This window comes from Harpia harpyja, chromosome 2, assembly GCF_026419915.1.
Source record: "Harpia harpyja isolate bHarHar1 chromosome 2, bHarHar1 primary haplotype, whole genome shotgun sequence".
NCBI lineage: Eukaryota > Metazoa > Chordata > Aves > Accipitriformes > Accipitridae > Harpia > Harpia harpyja.
Window position 1 is genome coordinate 39,013,625 of NC_068941.1, and position 19,704 is coordinate 39,033,328.

Consider the following 19,704-nt stretch of genomic DNA (forward strand, 5'->3'; position numbering starts at 1 on the left):
GTTCACAGGATGTTTAGAAAACAAAATATATTCCAAAATATGCTTAGTTACTGAAGTGTGACATATTATTGGAAATGAGCACATGTTCTTTCTATTTTCTGGATTTTAAAAGGTAACATCAAACAGACTGCCAGTCGTTCAGGAGCTAATATGTAAGAATAAAACATTGACAACAGTGGATTCTCGGCTTGAACTGTGTTTGAGGTTCTGGTTTTGCTTTGTTTGTTCTAAATTTTCCAAGTAGCCTAGGAACCTGGGCAGCCTGAAAATGTGACTGTTAGGCCTGCCCGATACCTTCTAGTAGCTTTTGTCTTTCAACTTGCATCCCTTTTTTAAATGGTGGTGAGTTTTTCCCCTTGTCTTAATTAATGTAAAGATAGATATGCTGTAAAGTTAGAGGAAACAGCCAGTTTGTAGGAGGAGTGGTACAGTCTTGTGCTAATGATTGCCTTGTAAAAACCAGCATGGATTGGAAGACAATAGGGAGGGGATGGGAGATTTGCAAGTGTTGGAATAAACTGTAAATACAATCTTTTTTTAAAGAACCACAAAAATATACTTGTGTGCACCCTGCCCAGTGCAAATAAGATCTCTTGCCACAGCCTGCATTGAGCAGACTGGTGGAGGTTAATGTTTAATAGGTTCGTAGCTAGAGCTGCTTGCTGTGTTTCAGTATACAGATCTCCTGTTCCCTTGGAAGCATTATTTTGTGTAAACTAAATGCATTTTTGTACTGAAACACATCAATCTACATGTGCTGTTACAGAATCCATGATGGAGCAGTTAATAGTGTGCTATCAAAGGGTTTCCTGCTTTTAGCTCACACCCTTCTGTTCTCATTTTTCATCTCCATTCAGCCTAATGAAAGCAATTATTGTACTGCATGATTCCTGCAATCACTGACTGTTGCGTGCTCATGTGTTCAGTCAGCGGCAAGCCTGGTCCTACGCTAACTGCAGGAATGTTAATTTCTAACTTTTGCTAGCAAGTGACAGAAGAATCTGATCTAACACACCTACATGACTCACTCGAGTCATTTGTCTGCAATGACTTGTACTTAAAATTAGAGGTATACTTATAATGAAGATACAATGCCATGAAAATGGGAGATGGAAAAGACCTGCAAGATCAGCTTGAAGACCCTGTTACAGTACAGAATGTATTTTCTGATTCTTTTTCCAGTTCAGAGGTGAATGCTCCAAGAACAGGAAGTTTAAAACACTTTTTTGCCAGATTGTTACACAGTCTAGCGGAATTTCTAGTGCAGTCTCAGCTTATCTGTATTACCCGGTGTTGATTCAGAGGGCCATAAAAAAAGTACTAGTTGAGTTCACGCACGTGTAGTGCCAGTTTATTGGTATGCTTGAAAGTGCTCTTCCCGCTCTCTTCAAAATCCCTAAGGCCTGAACCTGCTCTTTTTTACAGAGTTTGTAAACACCATTCTTTATTGCTGAGAACGAAAAGTGATTGAAGGGTGGGTAGCTGGAGTGAACCTTTGCGGTCATCATTTCAGTTCTTCAGGTTCCTTTGTTAATGAGTTGGCCATATGGTATTGCAGGGCAGGAGAAATACAGAGGTAAAACTATTTTATTTTCCTTGAAGGATCTGTCTGCACTTTATGGTATACAGTACAGTTCAGGCCAGTGCCAACAGTGTCTTTTAGGCAGCAAATTCTTTCATTACTGTGTAATTCATTGTCATGCTGTGAACGGGAGAAGTACCATACATGGAGAAAGACAGGTTTCTCAGCAGCTTGTTTGAGACTTTCCAACCTACTTACATGGACTTCAGTGGAGCAGCTCTGAATTTTGGCACAGCTTCACGCTTTTCTAATGCAGAAATCCTTTGGCAAACACTTACTTGTTTACACCTCAAACAGCCAACAGGAAGGATGGAGGAATGCGATGGGTGCTGTACTGACTTACCTCTGTTCCCTGGCTTTTGATGGTCTCATTAACGTTTGCCCTTTAACAGCATAGCTGATATTTACAGAGCATTTGCTTTAAGATTCCTTCACTGGAGGTGGCATATTTATTTTAAGAATATATTGAAATATCAAATTATGCCCATTGTAACTACAGTAACCTAGCATAATTTTTATTGCACTCACTATTGTTCTGAATGGGCAGCTGGATACAGACATGAGCAGAAAGTCTGCCCTGTGGGAAACTGAAAACAGAAATCATCACCATAGTCAGCCTTCTAAGTTCATTCCTACATGTCTCCTCTGATTGTGATCACCTGGCCATATTTGTGCTTCTTACTCTTGATACATCTTCTGTTCAAGCTAGGAAAGTCCAAAGAGACCAAGTGAATGAAAGGCAGAAGTTGTTCCCAGAGGAGCAGTGTGGCTGTATCAGGTGAGAACTCGTAAGATCTGGATACAAATATGTTATCCTTATTGTCTGTGGGGATGCTCTGACTCTACGTTCAGGGTAGTGACTGAGGCTGGATTTTTATGTTTCTCAAGAGGCCATAAGCTTTGCTGCTGCACAGAGGTACTCTGACTATGGGCTAGATATGGCTACACAAGGAGTTGGTACAGTTGGTACCAACTGTTGAGCAATAATTGCTTGACCTGTAGTGCTGTCCCCACCTAAGCATGCCCAAAAGAGGATTAAGCTGACTCTTGACACTCATAGTGTCCAGTTGCCTTTGTCGGAGCCTGTGACAGAATTCTTGGTTGGTGCAAGGTGTCTGCTTATGAAAGCAACCTTAGGACTCATTACCAAAGCTTCAGTTGGTAATCTGAGATAGCAGGATGCCTGATACCCCATCAGCATCTCTACTGTGCTTGATACTTCTTAAAAATACTGAAGCTGAAGGATAGCCACCAGTATGGAGCGAAGGCCATAAGAAATACTTGGTTACTTGCAGTGGCCAAGTAATAGTAGATCCATCTTTCCAGTCTCCATGTGTGAAACAGAAATGCAAGGGAAAAGAAGGTAAATACCCTTTACAGTTCACTAAGTGGCTTTACCTATGAGGCTGGTTTGATGGTGATGTTCACATGTGCATAGACTCAATCCTAGAGCATAAGAGAAAACATAGCCAGCCTGATGTGTTAGTGCATTGCCTGGGAGTGCAGACACAGGAGTTGTGAAGGGGGAATTTGAGGTCCTTGAAGTTCAAAAATGAATTTGTGAGTGACTTTGCAAGAGTATGGGGAACCAGCGTTATACATGGGGCAGATTTAGGTTACCAGCAGTTCGTATGCTGAAGTAATTACATAAATTTAAAAGGGGAAACTGAAAAAAAAACAATACCAAAGGCTAGAGCCTTTCTCAGTGCATTAGGACCATCTGTGACACAAAGACAGTATGTGCCAAACCGTTAGCCGATAGAAGTCTCTAGGAAGGAGTGCAAGAGAGAATTATTTCATATTGTCCCAGAAAACATACACATAAGGAATTTGGTATTACCTCAAGAAGGAGGAGGTATTTTTGTTATTATGTAATTTTTCCTGTATATTACTTCGAAACTAGGCAGTTATCTCCCTGATGTGAAGGCATGCATGCCTGTTGTGCTTTTGAGCTTTTTTTTTTTTTTTTTTTTAGTCCATCAGGGAGTCCTCAACATACCTTTCACTGAGATTCCTCATTGGTGGTTGCAGTTGCCAACTCAGTGAACTGGCTGTGCGCTCAGCTGTGGGCTGCTATTGTCTGCCACACCTGCAGACCCCTGGCTTGTGAGGTCTACATCAATCTCACTCTTTCCTCTCCGCTTGCAGAAAGTTCTTTCCACCCCAGTTCAGGACATTGCCCATGCTAGATTTCCTTCTGAAAACAGATGCCATGCAGCAGTCGGCGATCGCTGGGAGCTTGTTGTATCTTCTGGCTTGAGGCCCATACATCTTGTTGCTTTTTGGCATCCATCCCATGCATGCTGCACACTTGCAGCATTTTGACAAAGCTGCCTGTAGAGCCGCACAGGGTGGGAGGCTGAAGGGATTCCCTTAGGCAAACGTACCCGGCCTCCTGCAGAAAAGGGGCCTTAAGGTGGTGTTGGTTCACTTCAACAACCTCCTGTTGTGTACCATGGAGAGTCCCAGTTTGAAGATAACCTTACTACTGGGTTGCCTTCTTGAATTTGAATGTTTTTAGGACAGGATAGCTTTGGGTTCAAATTACATCTTTCTGGAGTATACTATTTTTATGTTTAGCCTTCAGGGAGAATTTGGAATTTGTTAACTGAATCTGCCCTAGCAGAAGTGTCTCCAGCATTACCTTTTCACTGTTCATCCAGACCTTACTTGAGCACTGGAGTGTCAGTTATTTTTGGTAAAGCGCTTAATCAACAGCTTTGATATTTGGAATTGCCAGTTGCAGAGAGAACACAGGCAAATTTTGTTTTCCTTAAATACCAATAGTGTGAGTGTTGTCCCAGGTCATAATAAATGGCCACTTTGCTATCAAAGTATTTTGTATTGGATTTATTTTTCCTACATATCATGCAGCAACGTATTTACAGTAAAAGGCCTTTTTCACTGGTGGTGAAATGATTCAATAAGTTATATGATATGTCTTGGGGAATAGAGTTAATGGGGAAAAAATGGGGTCAGTATTGAAGTCTTTTAGGGAGCTTCTACTTGTCATTAAGTCTAGCCTTCTTAGTCATATACGGACAGTTCAAACCAAGATAGCGACTGCCTAAATAAATAAGTATTGAAACACAGGTAGCATGGGTAAACACTGGGAAATGAAGACACAGTGAACATAGGCATAGGGCTTCTCCTTCCCTTTGCCTTTCTGTGTTAGGGGATTCACTGAGTAGGCTGGTTTGACTTAGTGTTGGGGAAGCAAGTCTGGGAAGAACATAAATTTAACCAAATGTTTTCCAGTTAATGCAGCTGGAGGCCAGAGTAACATCATGTGGTCCACAGGGTAGGTACCACTACAGTCATGTTCACTGATGCCTTAAATTTAGTGCAGGGATTTGAATTATGTAGCCAAAGTATGCAGATTCTGGGATGCCCCTTTTCTGTAGGCTTGTTTAAAGATGAGGGTAGCTGGAACTGATTCCTCTATGCATCTCCTTTTCATCTTGCTGGTACAAAGAACGGTGGGTAGCAAGCTCAAATACATCCACTGAGACATAATAATTTAAACAGCTCTGATAAACCACAGGTGCAGTCTCCTAGAGTGGTTTCATGTGGCCTTAGACCAGAATCAGCCATATTGTACAGATTTCTTTTTCTTCAGACTTTTCTGTTGGCAGCGTTTCTAAAGTTTCAAGGAATTTGTTTTGGTAGAGAAGTAACTGGGGAAAACTGTTACCATCTCAGTGAATCTCAGTCTAAATTCAGAATCCTGTCTATTAACTTTAATAAGTAAAATAAGTGTCTACTGCTCTTCATTTAGATTAGCTCTGTGGATCTGGTGCAGTTAAAAACAGTGAGTTTATTGTCATTTGGATATCTGCAACACCATTCGTGATTACCTTGCTGTTACAACATTAATTTAAAACTTCACTGGAGATGGACAAAATTTGGTACAGCAGTTACAAACAAGAAAATGGTCCTAAGTCTGACACAAGTAATTCCTGTACAATTTGAAGTCCATGGGCTTTGGCCAATCTATAACAGAGACATGACTTTAACTTTGAGAAAGTTTACTGGAACAAAATTATGGGATTCACAGCCAGTGACAAGTGAAGTAACTCTGGAGGTAGAAAAGTGGTATCTGCATAGCTCTGCTTGAATTTTGTGGGGTTTCTGACAGCATTTGCTAGCTCTCTACCTCTGGAATCATGCAGTGTTAATGAAGTTTTTAAGTGTGTGTTTACTTTCAAGCATTTAAGCAGTTCTGCTATTTGGAGTGGCTTCTGTCAAATATGGAGGCTGTGGTGGTGTGGTTTAAAGGAAGATAATACTTGGCTCTTTGAATCCAAAGGGTCTTGTCCTCATTAAGACGCAGGAATTTGCATTAAAAAATCAGAACTTGGTTGGTCTTTAAAGCTTCATACACTTCAGGATTGCATCAAATTTATAACTTTGATATCTGAGTAGGGCGGAGTACAGAGGAGGTGTTTTAGTGATCTAATGCCTAAAAATACAAGTAGAGTAAGAGAAATCCAAATTTGGCAGTGGCAGCTGCACAGATTGTAAGGATGACTGCATTCATCGTGACTTTATGATTTCAGTGTGGCAGTTAATCAAGGAAAGATTTGGGGCTTGGTTCTGAGTATGGAAGAGAGCTGGTAACTGAATTTTGCAAGTATGTGTTACTGCTTACGTTATCTGTGCTGACTCCCTGCTAAACCCGGTAAGAATTATAGGGCTATTGATCTTTGTCTCCCAGTGTCAGTAATTTAGGATGATGAGACATTTTTTCTTTGAGAAGAACTTGTCAGCAGTAATATGCCTATGTGGTTTTAAAATCAATATTGTAGGTGGTAGGTGAAGTGATGAATTGAGGTGTTTTTTAATTACTTTTTTACATTTTATTACTATCTGAACTGAATCTGTGCTTCGGCAAGTATTTAAGCACAAGCCCATTTTTAGTACTTAGAGCAACCTTACTAAAGATGACTGTTCTCTTGCTTAAGTTCAGTCCAGGCTTAAGGACTTAGAATCATAGAATGGTTTGAGTTGGAAGGGAGCTTTAAAGGTCATCTAGTCCAACCTCACTGCAATCAGCAGGAACATCTTTGACTAGATCGGGTTGCTCAGAGCTCCATCCAACCTGACCTGGAATGTTTCCAGGGATGGGGCATCTAACACCTCTCTGAGCAACCTGTTCCAGTGTTTCACCACCCTCATCGTAAAAGATTTCTTCCTTATATCTAGTCTAAATCTACCCTGTTTTAGTTTAAAACCATTGCCCCTTGTCCTATCACAACAGGCCCTGCTAAAAAGTTTGTCCTTATCTTTCTTATAAGCCTCGTTGATATATATTGAAAGGCTGCAGTAAGGTCTCCCCAGAGCTTTCTCTTCTCCAGGCTAAACAACCCCAGCTCTTTCAGCCTTCCCTCATAGAAGAGGTGTTCCATCCCTCTGATTGTTTTTGTGGCCCTTCTCTGGACCAGCTCCAACAGGTCCGTGTCTTTCCTGTGCTGAGGACCCCAGAGCTGGACACAGTAGTCCAGGTGGGGTCTCACCAGAGCAGAGGGGCAGAATCACCTCCCTCAACCTGCTGGCAACCCTTCGTTTGATGCAGCCTGGGATACAGTTTTTCATCCACCAGTACCCCCAAGTCCTTCTCTGCAGGGCTGCCATTAATCCCTTTATCCCCCAGCCTGTATTGATACCAGGGGTTGCCCTGACCCAGGTGCAGGTCCTTGCACTTGGCCTTGTTGAACCTCATGAGGTTCACATGGGCCCACTTCTCAAGCTTGTCTGGGTCCCTCTGGATGGCATCCCAACCCTTGGGCGTGTCAGCCACACAACTTAGCTTGGTGTCATCTGCAAATTTGCTGAGGGTGCACTCAATTCCACTGTCTATGTCATTGGTGAAGATATTAAACAGTACTGATCCCAATACGGACCCCTGAGGGACACCACTTGTCACTGATCTCCCTCCGGACATTGAGCTGTTGACCACTACCCTTGGATGCGACCATCCAGCCAATTCCTTTATCCACTGAACAGTCCATCTGTCAAATCCATCTCTCCAATTTAGAGAGAAGGATGTTGTGGGGGACTGTGTCAAAGGCCTTACAGAAGTCCAGATAGATGACATCCATAGCTCTTCCCTTGCCTTAAGCTCCACTTCCACTGTTATGGAAGAAAATGCCAGCATAGTTCAGGTCTGTTTAAATAATGTTGTTCCACAGCCTCTCTGACATTTTTGTCTCTACTAGTGTAGTACAGATAGCATTCAAACTGCGACTTTGGCACTTGCTTCCTCACACACAGTATTTCTGTGCCATGGCCAGTAACGTAATGAATCAGGCCCTCCTTTGGTGCACAGGAATAGAAAGTGAGAGAATAATGTAAGAAGTGTGAGAGGAATGTAACTGAAAAATCTCACTGCAGAATTATCCCTGCCTTTGAAAGCCCTTTGGGCTTGGAAGATACGTGGTCCTCACAGCTGCAGGAGATTCATACCATCCAGATTCATCCCAGAAGTCCCTGACTGCAATAAGATGGTGGTGAAGCTGGTGTTGTGTGAGAGCTAACTGCACTATGAAGCTTTGGAGAGCAATGCAAGTACAGCATAAATACTTGGTCTGTTCACTGAATGACTTGAAGGGCTTTGCTGTCTCAGCAGGAATTTCCACCTGATTCTCTGGGACAACTTAGGATGACCTAAACCCTCCAGCAAAAGTCTGCATCGCCAAGCAAGGCCTGGTATAATTCACTGTCATTGTCATTACTGTTAAGTAAATTTGGTAGAGAGCTTACAGCTCTGTGTATGTGTGATTAGAAATCCCATTGAAATAGTCGGTGTTTTAAATGGAGTGAACATAATACATTTGTTTCAAGAGCTATCAGTGGCCAAATACCAAGCTTTGGTAACTTCAGCATTCCCTGGTTATTTGACTGGACAGAACTGGTTGAATCAGGTTGGTTAGCTGTCAGGCAAGAGGTACATCTGGCTAATGGTCTCCCTTTTTCAGTCATTCATGAAGCAGAGGTAATGCTGATGAGTGGCTAGATTGACATGTAAGGTTTGTGCTGATGGCTAGCCAAATTGAGACTAGAGTGAGAAAGAAAACATTCTAAATTTCCCTGCATCACTCAGCCACACCTAGGTTTTTGCAAAGAAACTGTTCTATTCTGTAGAATATTTGTATTGATATACACAACTTGTAAGCTGAAAGAGCCCTAGGCTGACAAAATATGAAGCCCTTCAAAAGGTAATATGGACCTCTTTGTTTTGGTGGACAACTCTGAGTACCATTTGTTTATTAAGGAAGTTTTTGAGTGAGGTTTCTGTCTTGTCTGGAAAAGTACTATGTTCATGCAGTATTAAATAAAAGAATGTGCTGTATATGTTTTAAATACCTCCTTTTTTTTGATGATCACCTTATGGAAACATCTTTATCATTCTTTGAATTACAACATTTAAATATAAACTCACAGCTAGCTTCTTCCAAAAGTTCTGCGTTTAGACTTCATAATTACTTACTCAAATGGGTTTGAATTGCCCTAATTATTTGCGTGTTCATGCATAGCTTGGGATATTAAAGTTTTTCTTCTTCATCCGTAAGAAGATGAGTGAGGTACTCAGAAAAGCAGGATGACCTGTGCTTTACTCCATGTCGATGCATATGCACAGAGCTCTCCAGACTCATCTTGGTGTGGAGCAGTCCTTGTTCTTCAAGAACAGAGAAAGATTAGAGTCACCATACCACATCAGATCTTTAGAGTATATGGCATATTTATCTTTGATCTTTGAACCCAGGAACCTCTGACACCTCACAGGGAGATGAAACATCTCTATGATGCATCCAGTCAGTTATGAAGAACCTTGGCAGTGGTATGTGAGGGATGATGCCACCTTGACTGGTCAGCTTGTGCCTCTAGGGTAAAGGTTTTCTTGAACTTTCTTCAACACCCATCATGATGTATGTTTATACTGGTCATAAAACTGACTAGTCTCTATTAAAACTGCAAACAGAGTTCCTTGCGTCTGAACTTTCTGAGACAGCAAAACTTGAAAGGCAAATGCAGGATGTATGGTGTAATAATTCCTTGTAGTTGTCTGCTCTTTGGTGTTTTGGTTTTCCTTTATTGGGATGGTCCCTTTGATGGTCAGTAGCATCTGGTACTATTTTACTTGTATTTAACTGAGAATGAAGATGTATTTTAAATTACAGAATAGCAGACTTTGGCATAGCCCATGTTTTCAGCAGCCACAGCCTGTAACTATAATGTAACAGCCCATAACATATCTGGTTCAGGCTGAATCAGATCTTTGTCAAACGTGGTTTGAGGTTAAGCTTCACCAGATAAAAAACTTTCAGAAGACAGATATCAAATGATTTGCTCTTCAACCAAAGCATCTCTATTCTTTGGGGTTGTCTTTGGATTTATTGGTGTTGTCTTCCAAAATGAAGCTTTTTATGTATTTACAAAGATTTTTAGATCGGCAGACTGTATCGGTTAGATTTCACCTGGGACAAAATGCTCCTTTGACATATGCCACACCACATTAGGCGTCTCAGTATGCAGCAATTCATATGTTCAGTTCATTTGCTGGATAGGTGAGAATATCAAGGGGGAAATTAAAAAATCACAGAGTAGTTGAGGTTGAAGGGACCTCTGAGGGTCATCTGGTCCAACTAGAGCCAGTTGCACAGGACCATGTCCAGACAGCTTTTGTATATTTCCATTCATGGAGACTCCAAAACCTCCCTGGGCAGCCTGTGTCAGTGCTCAGTCACCCTCACAGGGAAAAAGTGTTTCCTGATGTTCAGAGGGAACCTCCTGTATTTCAGTTTGTGCCTATTGCCTCCTGTCCTGTCGCTGGGCACCACTGAAAAGGGCCTGGCTCCATCTTCTTTACACTCTCCCTTCAGGTATTTGTACACTTTGATAAGATCCCTCCTGAGCCTTCTCTTCTCCAGGCTGAACAGTCCCAGCTCTCAGCCTTTCCTGAGAGGAGACATGCACCAGTCCCTTCATCATCTTTGTGGCCCCTCTTTGGACTCTCTCCAATATGTCCATGTCTCTCTTGTACAACACTGGGGAGCCCAGAACTGGTCCCAGCACTCCAGGTGTGGCCTCATCAGTGCTGAGTAGAGGGGAAGGATCACCTCCCTTGACCTGCTGGCAACACTCCTCCTAATGCAGCACAGGACACCATTGGCCTTCTTTGCAGCAAGGGCACATTGCTGGCTGATGGTCAACTTGTTGTCCATCAGGACTCGCAGGCCATTCTCTGCCAAGTTGCTTTCCAGCTGGGTAGCCCCCAGCATGTGCTGGTTGTTCCTCCCCTGGTACAGGAGTTTGCACTTCCCCTTGTTGAACTGCATGAGGTTCAGCCCATTTCTCCAGCCTGTTGAGGTCCCTCTGGATGGCAGCACGACCCTCTGGCATGTCAGTCACTCCTCCCAGTTTTGTGTCACCTGCAAACTTGCTGGTGGTACACTCTGCCCCATCATCTAGATCATTGAGGCTAGTTACTTGCCTCCAACTGGACTTCATAACAGTGATCAAAAAGATAAGCAATGAAGTCAGGTTAACATCTGCTTGATGATTGTTGTTAAATCTGAAGAAAAAAAAAAAACAACTAAAAGTGGCGTAAACCAAATGTGAAGGGCTGTGAGCTAAAACACAAAGCGTGATACTGTTTCTAAAAGTCTTCCTGACATAAGCAAAACAGCTGCTGGACAAGATGGTATTTTAATGAACAGGCAGTGGCTTGCTTTTCTGTTTGTTAATATTTATAAGAACATTATGAGCTGAACAACTGCCTTGTAGTTAAGGGTAGTCCTTACCTGGGGAATGGTGGGATTCTTCCACTCATGACCTTTATAAAATTCACTTGAATCTTTGTTATTAAGTGGATTGCCTGCTCTTGAGGCAAAATGCAAATGGAGGTGTGCTGCACAAGTAACTACAAACCTCCCACAATACTTGTACATTTTGTACAGAGTGTAACGGGATACAGCCTGTAGAAATGTATTAACAACATGGAACAAATTTCCATAGGGGCTTTTTTTTGTTTCCTTTTAAACTAATGCTTGAACTTCTCACAGACTTCTTGTGTGCCTTTGTAATAGCCCTCCTGGGGGTTTCACTGGCTATCCTCCACATCCCCCAGGGGGTAAGGTTGCACATTAGGCTGATCACAAGAAGGGATGTGTTGGAGAAAATTAGAATATCCTTTATAAAGCGTTCTCTTTTTTTTCTTCTTCTCTTTTCTATCATTTAACAACTAAATACACTTGTCTTTCCAGTATCATCTTGATAATAAATAACAAGGTACTGTCCTCACTTTGTATGGTATTGTTCTCTTAAACGTCATTGCATGAAACGTATGCATGTGCATGAACAAAGAAATCTGCCAAAAAATTTTCTCTTGAGAGCTCCACCACCCAAAAAGCATTTAAGCTGCCCCTGTCCGTAGTTCTTTAACCTGCTTTGTGAGGAATTCAAATTACTGAAGTCCTTGTCTACCCACGGGCGCATCTTCATCTCAGTGGCACCCCAGTGAAGTGCTGCTGTTACGATAGTTGTGCAGGTGGCTTTTTCACAGGGTCACTAAAAACTGTAGAATTCAATAGTGAACATTGTTCCTTCCTATTGTTAATAAAAATTCAAGACACATTAATGAAAATTTGTATTTAACTTGTAATACATATGAGTTCAAGGAATACTTTTTTTCTACATGTATTTTTATACTGATGCAGCTGAAAGCACAGAAAGAAAGTAAATGTAAGTTTAATTCAGATACAAGTTGCCATTACTTGTAGACTATATTGTTAAAGAAATAACAATAATGCTACGATACTGTTTTCCAAAGCTATCAAAATACTAGCTTATAGATCATCTGGAACAGAGCATGGAGAACACTGGTTCCTTCTACTTCTTAATGATTTTGAAGTGCCCTAAAAATGCAGTGGTAATCCTAAATTTGAATCTGATCTTCCAAACAGAATTTTCCTGCAGAGCTTGTATGTGATTGGCATGCCTTTTGTTGGAACTGCCTGCATCCAGGTGATCTTTTACTGTCAGAAAATGAGAAGAATTGAAGACTGTACCAAAACTATTTTTTTTTTTCATTTTAGAGCACCAGAATAATAAACAGGTTTTTTATAGAATTCTCCAGTATAAGGAGCTTCTGTAAATCAGTGTAAAGTTCATGAACAGCTTGCACAGAGGGAATCTGATACATGCTGTTCAGCAGATGTTGCCTGTTTCCTAGCGCTTGTTGTTAGGTAAGGCAGATTCTAGAAATGCAGTACCTGGTAGCAAAATTATTTAGCTTTGTTAATTGCATTCTTAAAATCAGGATGCACACGGTATGGTTCGGGTGGAAAGGTTGGGTTCCTGCTGTTTTCCAGGCTTCGATCACTGCTGGCATATGTGGTACATCATAGAAGTTGCCCGTTTTGCTTCCACCCACATGTGCTTCTGTAAAGTACTAACAGGACAGCATAGGAACTGTTTTAGTTTAGAGTTTTGTGCGTATGTGTTACTCTGGTAGAGAGCTTTTCTGGTGTGCATGGCATCAGCTTTAGCAGGTGGTGGTGAAGTAGCACTAAAAGGCCACGGTGAGAGATGTCCCTGTGCAGGCACAACAGACAACGGTCACCTTCAGATGCAGAAAAGCTAAATCAGTGACTGCAAGCAGAATTCAGTGTGTTGGTGCCTCCAGATCCCAGGCCTTACTGCCTCCGAATGTGATTCCCTCCTGTAATGCTGCCAATATGTAGCTCCCTGCCTCCCCTCCTCCCCACAACATGGTCTTCCCCTTTTAAATCACAGCACCGCTGCCGTTTTGTAGCAGCTGAGAGCCACGGCCTGGTGTCCACGTGCTGCAGGCAGTGGGCTAACAGGGCATTGCTGGAAGCCAGCAGTGGTCCAAAGGTGAGATCTTGACTCCAGGAAAAATGCCCTTTGATGTCAGCAAAGGCAGGATCTCCACGAGAACGTGCAGTCCAGAGGCTGAAACTGGGAAGATCTCTCCGTGTATTTCTCTGGTTTCCCTTTGCCTCTGATACATGTATTATTTTTCAGTTTATTCTCTTCAGAGCTCAGTAAGAAGCAGCTTTCTGTCCCATGAAACTTTTCAACACACACAAAGCATTAGAAAACAACTGTGAGCCAAACGAAGCATTACGAAACAGAGGTAAACCCAAGAATTTTACAAAAAATCTTAAGGTAAGCCAGGTATGCAAAGTATTCAGGAGTGATCCAGAAAGTCTGACTTACTGTCCAGCAGATTTGTAGAAACTATAGCAAGCAGCAGAATTAATAAAGAAATGGATAATTAGAGTCATTAGGAGGCACCAGCATTACTTTAAAGAAAAAATTGTCACAGAGGAGCCAGTGAGCATGTGGATAGGTATAGTCAATGTAGTGCACTTGAATTTTCAAAAGGTTTTGATAGGATTATCAAAGGTTTTTAAAGAAGCAAAGATGCCTTGTGATTAGAAGGAAACACTTTTTATGGATTAATAATTAGAAAGCAATAAAAATACATGGTTCATTTATCAGTGGAGAGAGGTTTCCTGTGAAGTCCCTCAAGGATCTTTGTTGGAATCTGTGCTGTTCATCGCTTCAATAATGACCCAGAAAGAGACTGACTGTGCTGATAATAGAGAATTATTCAAGGTAGGAAGAACTAAAAGCTGGCTACAGGGACTTACAGAAGGCTCCTAATTTACTTTGTATTGGGTAAAAATATGATTGGTTGAATTTCTGTCATTATATTGCTAACTAATGTCCACAAAACCCCACAAATTATATAAATGTGTATACTGATGAGCTCCAAATTAGCTATTGTTTTCAGAAAAGAGATCTTCATACTGCAGAAACATCACAAAGCTGTCAGCTCGGTAAGCAATCTTGAAAGCAAATAAAAAGTTGGATTTTGATAAGAAGCCACCACTAAATCTGCCTACATATATAATGCTGCCTGCAGTTCTGGCTACATTTCAACAAGGACTTAGTAGAAGGTGAAAAGGTGTAGAGAAAAGCAGCAAAAAGGATCAAACGCATCAGAATGACTTCTGTAAAATGAGAGACTATATAAACTGAGATTTTTCTGTCTGATTAGAGACTACTACTGGAGTAGTATAAAGTCAAGAATGGTATGGGAAAGGTGGGTAAGGAACAATTATTTGCAAAGTCTCATAATTCAAAAACAAAGGAAAGATTATCTGTCACCATATCTAAAATAGAAGTACTTTTTTTTCTATTTTAATCAATGTGTAACAATGTTGTGAAACTCCCAGCCACAGGATCTTGCAAAAGCTAAAGATAGAAGTGAACACAAGAGAAAACTGAACGTAATCACAAAGGTTAGGTTCAATGTTTGCTGTTAAACATAGTGAACCAGGTGCAACCTCCAAGTCAAAAAAAAGCCCTAAACAGACTACCAAAAGCTGGGGTAGTGCATGAGAGGCAGACCTCCGAACTTGCTCTCCTTCTCCCCTAAGTATCCTTTATCTTCTGCTGATACTGGACACCCGTCTGATCCAGCACTATCTCTAATGTTCTGTACACTTCTGCTGAAGGATCAGAGCAAGAGCCCTGGCCTTCCTGTAGATGGGCTCAGTGATGCTTGGAAACTTTGCCGTCGATTTAGGGAGCCCAGCTTCCAACCTTGTGTCCTGGCTGCCTTGGCAAAGAATGCCAGTCCAGAACATTCATGGCCTGAGAAATTTCCTTCCAGCAGATGTATTGACATCAATTGCTATTAAAAATGATGGGACGGGAGTTGAGAAGAGGTGTATAATTGCTTTTACCATCTGTTTCTCCAGTTGTGTCAAGAAGCAAATTCAATGGGAAGGTTTTTATTCTGTCTTCTCTGATACAGAAAATAACTTTCTGTTTATTTTACTTACCTTCCTTTTTTTAATTTCACTCTTGCCCCTGTTCTTTCAATACACACACCTTTATTTTTCTTTCAGTAGTCTTTATCAAGCAGAATGCTTGATTCATATGTATTTTATGTTATTATTTTGCACCTTGTCGTATTCTTTGCTGTTTGTACATTGGTACAGAATGTCTTTCTGTTACAGATTATCTGAAAAGGCTGCTCCGCCCTTTCTTCCTTTCACGTTTCATTTTTATCTCTCTTTGCTTCTGTAGATGACAAAGCCCACAATGGAAGGATCCAGCCAAACATGCTTAGTGCCACAAGCAGGCCTGTCAGATGGAATACCTCACGTCAGCCTCCGATTAACAGATGGTGGCTCATGTTGGAAGGAGCTGGATTTAACAGATGAAATCTCCTTCATTAACAGTGATGCATTTTTCTCCAGGTTAGTACTCCTTTTTTGTCTTTGTTTGTTTGTTCTGTACCTGCAACTCCAGCTCTGAACTTTTTGAACACTTTTTTTCCATTGATGCTTACAGAGTCAGTATGCTGGGGTGTAAGGCAAATTAATGTGCTTATCCCCATTGAAGCCACACATTCCAACAGGTTCCTTACAAAGCCAGCTGTGTGCTTTAGTTTGCCTTTCCAATATAAATTTTCCAGCATATGAAGGTGGCCTGTTTGGTGAAGGAGTGGAGATGGACAGGACTGATCAAAGATCAGGCACTAGAAATTACACCAAGCACAAGATGCAACTGAAATGTAAGGTGTCTCCTCTGAGCAATTAAGCGTATTTGATCTGCCCAGTTTAAGTCTTAAGAGACAGCTGACTTTATTCCCATTCTCAATCCAAAAAGGAAGGGGCTTTTGAGGGGTTTTATCTTTCTGGCAGGAATGGTGATAGTACTAGTGTTGTTCAGACAAGACAGAGAATAAAAGAGTATCTATAGAGTATCTATAAGAGTATCTATCTGAATTTATCAGTAAGAGTCTGTCTGTCTAGAACATCTATAAGAGTATCTATCAAAAGGAGTATCTTAAGTTTTGATTGCTGGCACTTTGTCAATGAGTTGAACAGGTAATGGGCAATTTGGTATCTTGTAAAGTCCTTTCCTGAATGTCAGACTGAACCAGTATCTTTTCATTGTTCTCAGGATATTGAATTGAGTCTGTCATTCCCTTTCTTCTTGTCTCTAGTGCAGCACATGAAGGATTCAGGTTACTGTGGGAAATTGCTGTATGCTACTGAAATATGGGGTTGGCCTAATGTGGGAAATAGTGCTATTTACATGTCATGAAACACAACACCGCAGTGTCTCTGCATACCAATGCAGAACACAAGGCAGAGGCAGTGCTGCCAGACACGTAACTGAGTGACTTCACTATGTAAGCAGGAGATGGGTGCTATTCTCAGCACTAGCACAGACAGACAGACAGCACTCAGCTTATGAGACAAATTAGCGAATTATGCACTAACACCAGATTTTGATTCATAATAATGGTTGGACGAGTTAGGAAATTGTGCACTAATGCCAGATTTTGAATCGTAATGATGGCGGTGAAGCATAGATGTCCAATCCGGTTTCTAGCCTTTCCCTTGCAGGCACACATGCTCTTTAACTTCTAGCTGTGTCAGCTGTGTGGTTTACTGTCCCCAAGTCTGCCCCAAAAACTCCTGCAGCCAGAAGACATCAGATTCATTTACATGTCTTCATTAATCCAGCTCCTTTTGACTGAAATGAGTTAGGAAATGATTACTGAAGCAGGTCAGCTGGCAAAACTGAGAAGGCAATACAGTTCTACCAGCTAGACAGGGCCAAGCAGGTGAGGCTGGGTCAGAAGTTATGGCCTCTTGCATTGGTATGCTGGAGCTTGGCAGAGAGTGTGCCCCTGTCTGTACTCCACTACATGTTGCAAGGTGTAAAGGGAAGTCAGATGCTTGAGAGTTGAAATAAGGGACTGCTGAATCTCATGTCTAGGAAGGTATGTGACTGACGTACTTCATGAGGTGCCCCAAAAAATTGTGATTCTTTTAGGAGAATGTTCCCCAAAAGATGTAATTATTTGTTGTAGGAATTCATACTTTCCCATCAATATGTAATTCCTTGGAAGAGTACTCTTAAAGTATGCGACAGTTGGGCCAATACTGGCACAATACATTAAGCAGCAAATGAAATGTGTTTGTAATTAGGCAGAAGCCTAATCTCCATGCTCAGGCCTTGAGATGAAAGATGTCTGCATCTCTAATTTTATCTGGGAAATTAATAAACTGTAGAAATGAATTCTCTTGTAATCCTATTTTGTTCAAGAATGCCCTAGTTTTCTGTCCTGTATCACACTTCTGTACATATTTACCTAATTGGGTTGAGTATCTGCACTGCTGTTAGCTTCCAGTACTTTTCTGTCAGTGATCTACTGCTGCTGCTGAAGGAGGAGTAGGTAGTGCTTTCTACCCAGCTCCAGGATGGCAGGTTGTTGGGCAAGATGGGATGGAGAGGAGGCCCTGAACCACCCCTAAGAGGAAGAGGGGAGAGAGGTCTCTAGCAGACCTAACACACTTGGGGGACAGCTGTCTGTGCAACAGTCAGAAATCCTGATTCCTTGGCATTAATGTAGTGCTCTGATATATCATGAGTGGTTTTAAACATGCTTTTGGCAGCTTTGTGTCACTCCCGTGTAATACAAACTCACAGTGAAGTGTTACCTGCTATTATCTCAGTGCAAGGCTACATTAGGAGTTTTCAGCTTTTTCAGCAGAAGGACTCTGACATCTGACCTAGACTATAAAGTGCTTTGCAAACACACTGCTGTTGTTGTTGAGGGGCTCTGTGTCACAAGGTACTAACAGTTCTTAAATAAATCTTATCATTAATTATATGTAATTATCAGATACGTTTTAGTGAAATGACTGTATCTGCTCAGCTATCATATGGTCTTTGTTAGAAAAGAATAAAGGTTGTTCTTGGCAGTGATAATCATTTGCTGTTTCATGAAAACACCTGTGGTTTGTTCCCTTTCCATGCTCAGATACCATGATATGGGTGGATTAGAAGAGGATGAAGGGCTACACAGAATGGTAGATGCAGAACTTCACCTTTAGCAGGCTCACAAGTGTAACATTGAAGAAATAACCACACGCACTAAGCCTGTAAGCTCCTCCCTGCCCCCCTCCCCCCCCCAGCAAGGACTGTAATCTTTAATAAATTTTCTATCAGTTTCATTTGAGACTAGAGCAGAGGTCTTCAGGGAAAAAATGAGAGACTTCTGGTTGATTAGTAATTTTTGATACTATTTAAAATACCTCTCAGTATGTGTCTTCATACAGTTGACCTTAAAATGAAGATCCGTGTATTAAGTAGCAGCTGCAGTTGTGACTATGTCTTCTAGAATGGATTACCATTTTTTTAAAAATTAAAAGACATGTTATGCCTCTTTACAGGTGTGATACTCCTCATCACAGGAATTTTTTGAAGGCGCTGCTGTCATTTGAAATATGTGAAACATCAGTTGCAGTCAAAACATATTGCAGAGCATAAAATCTGTATCACCTTCTGTTCACAACTGTTATCTTAAGAAAATGGTATTTGTAAAGTTGATATGTTCTTTTTTCTGACCAAAATAGGTGGATTAACTATATGTACCCATAATCCCCACTAGCACATAATGTATGTGTTCTTTTGAAAATTACCTCATTATTATAACTGTGTGCCAAGGGCAAACTGCTAATTATGCAGTAACAGAAAAACATACCTGTAATGCAGTCTTCGAGTAAATCCCAAAACAGTGGAGGAGGAAAGAAAGGAAGGGGCAGGAGAGAAGAGACTGGTCCTCTGAAAGAAGGATGGAAGTCTGCAGGCAATATGCAGCCTGTTACATATTTCTGTGAGGCTTATCTCATTTTTGCAAGAGCTTCAGAGCAGGGCAGCCAAACTTCTTGTCCCTGGGAACCACACACATACTTTATCTTTACCTGGTTGAGAGCCACAAGACCCACACTGTGACCTCGGGAGCCAGGGGGAGGCAGCAGCTTTGGGAGTAGGGTGTAGGCAGGAGAGAACGGGGCTCCCTGGGGCCTTACCAGGCCCTCAGTGAGAGGGGGCTAGGGTGGGCTTGCAGCTCGGTGAAGCTCAGAGTCTGTGTTTGGGTCCCTCTTTCTTACTGCCATCTACCAGGAAAAAGTCTGCTCAAAGCTCTGGTTCAGAAGGGGCATGCATAACTGCACTAGAACTGGAGTGATTTTGGATGTTTCTGGAGGTGCTAAAACTTA

At 41.5% G+C, this 19,704-nt stretch overlaps 1 protein-coding gene across 6 annotated transcripts in view; it reads left to right on the forward strand.

Annotated features, from left to right (window-relative positions):
- FAM13A (family with sequence similarity 13 member A) overlaps positions 1-19,704 on the forward strand; it is a 134,714-nt gene that overhangs the window by 42,398 nt on the left and 72,612 nt on the right. For all 6 annotated transcript variants that reach the window (XM_052776524.1, XM_052776486.1, XM_052776495.1 and 3 more), the window contains exon 6: positions 15,710-15,882. In XM_052776524.1, the coding sequence (XP_052632484.1) occupies positions 15,710-15,882 (173 nt within the window). The remainder of the gene's footprint in view (positions 1-15,709; positions 15,883-19,704) is intronic.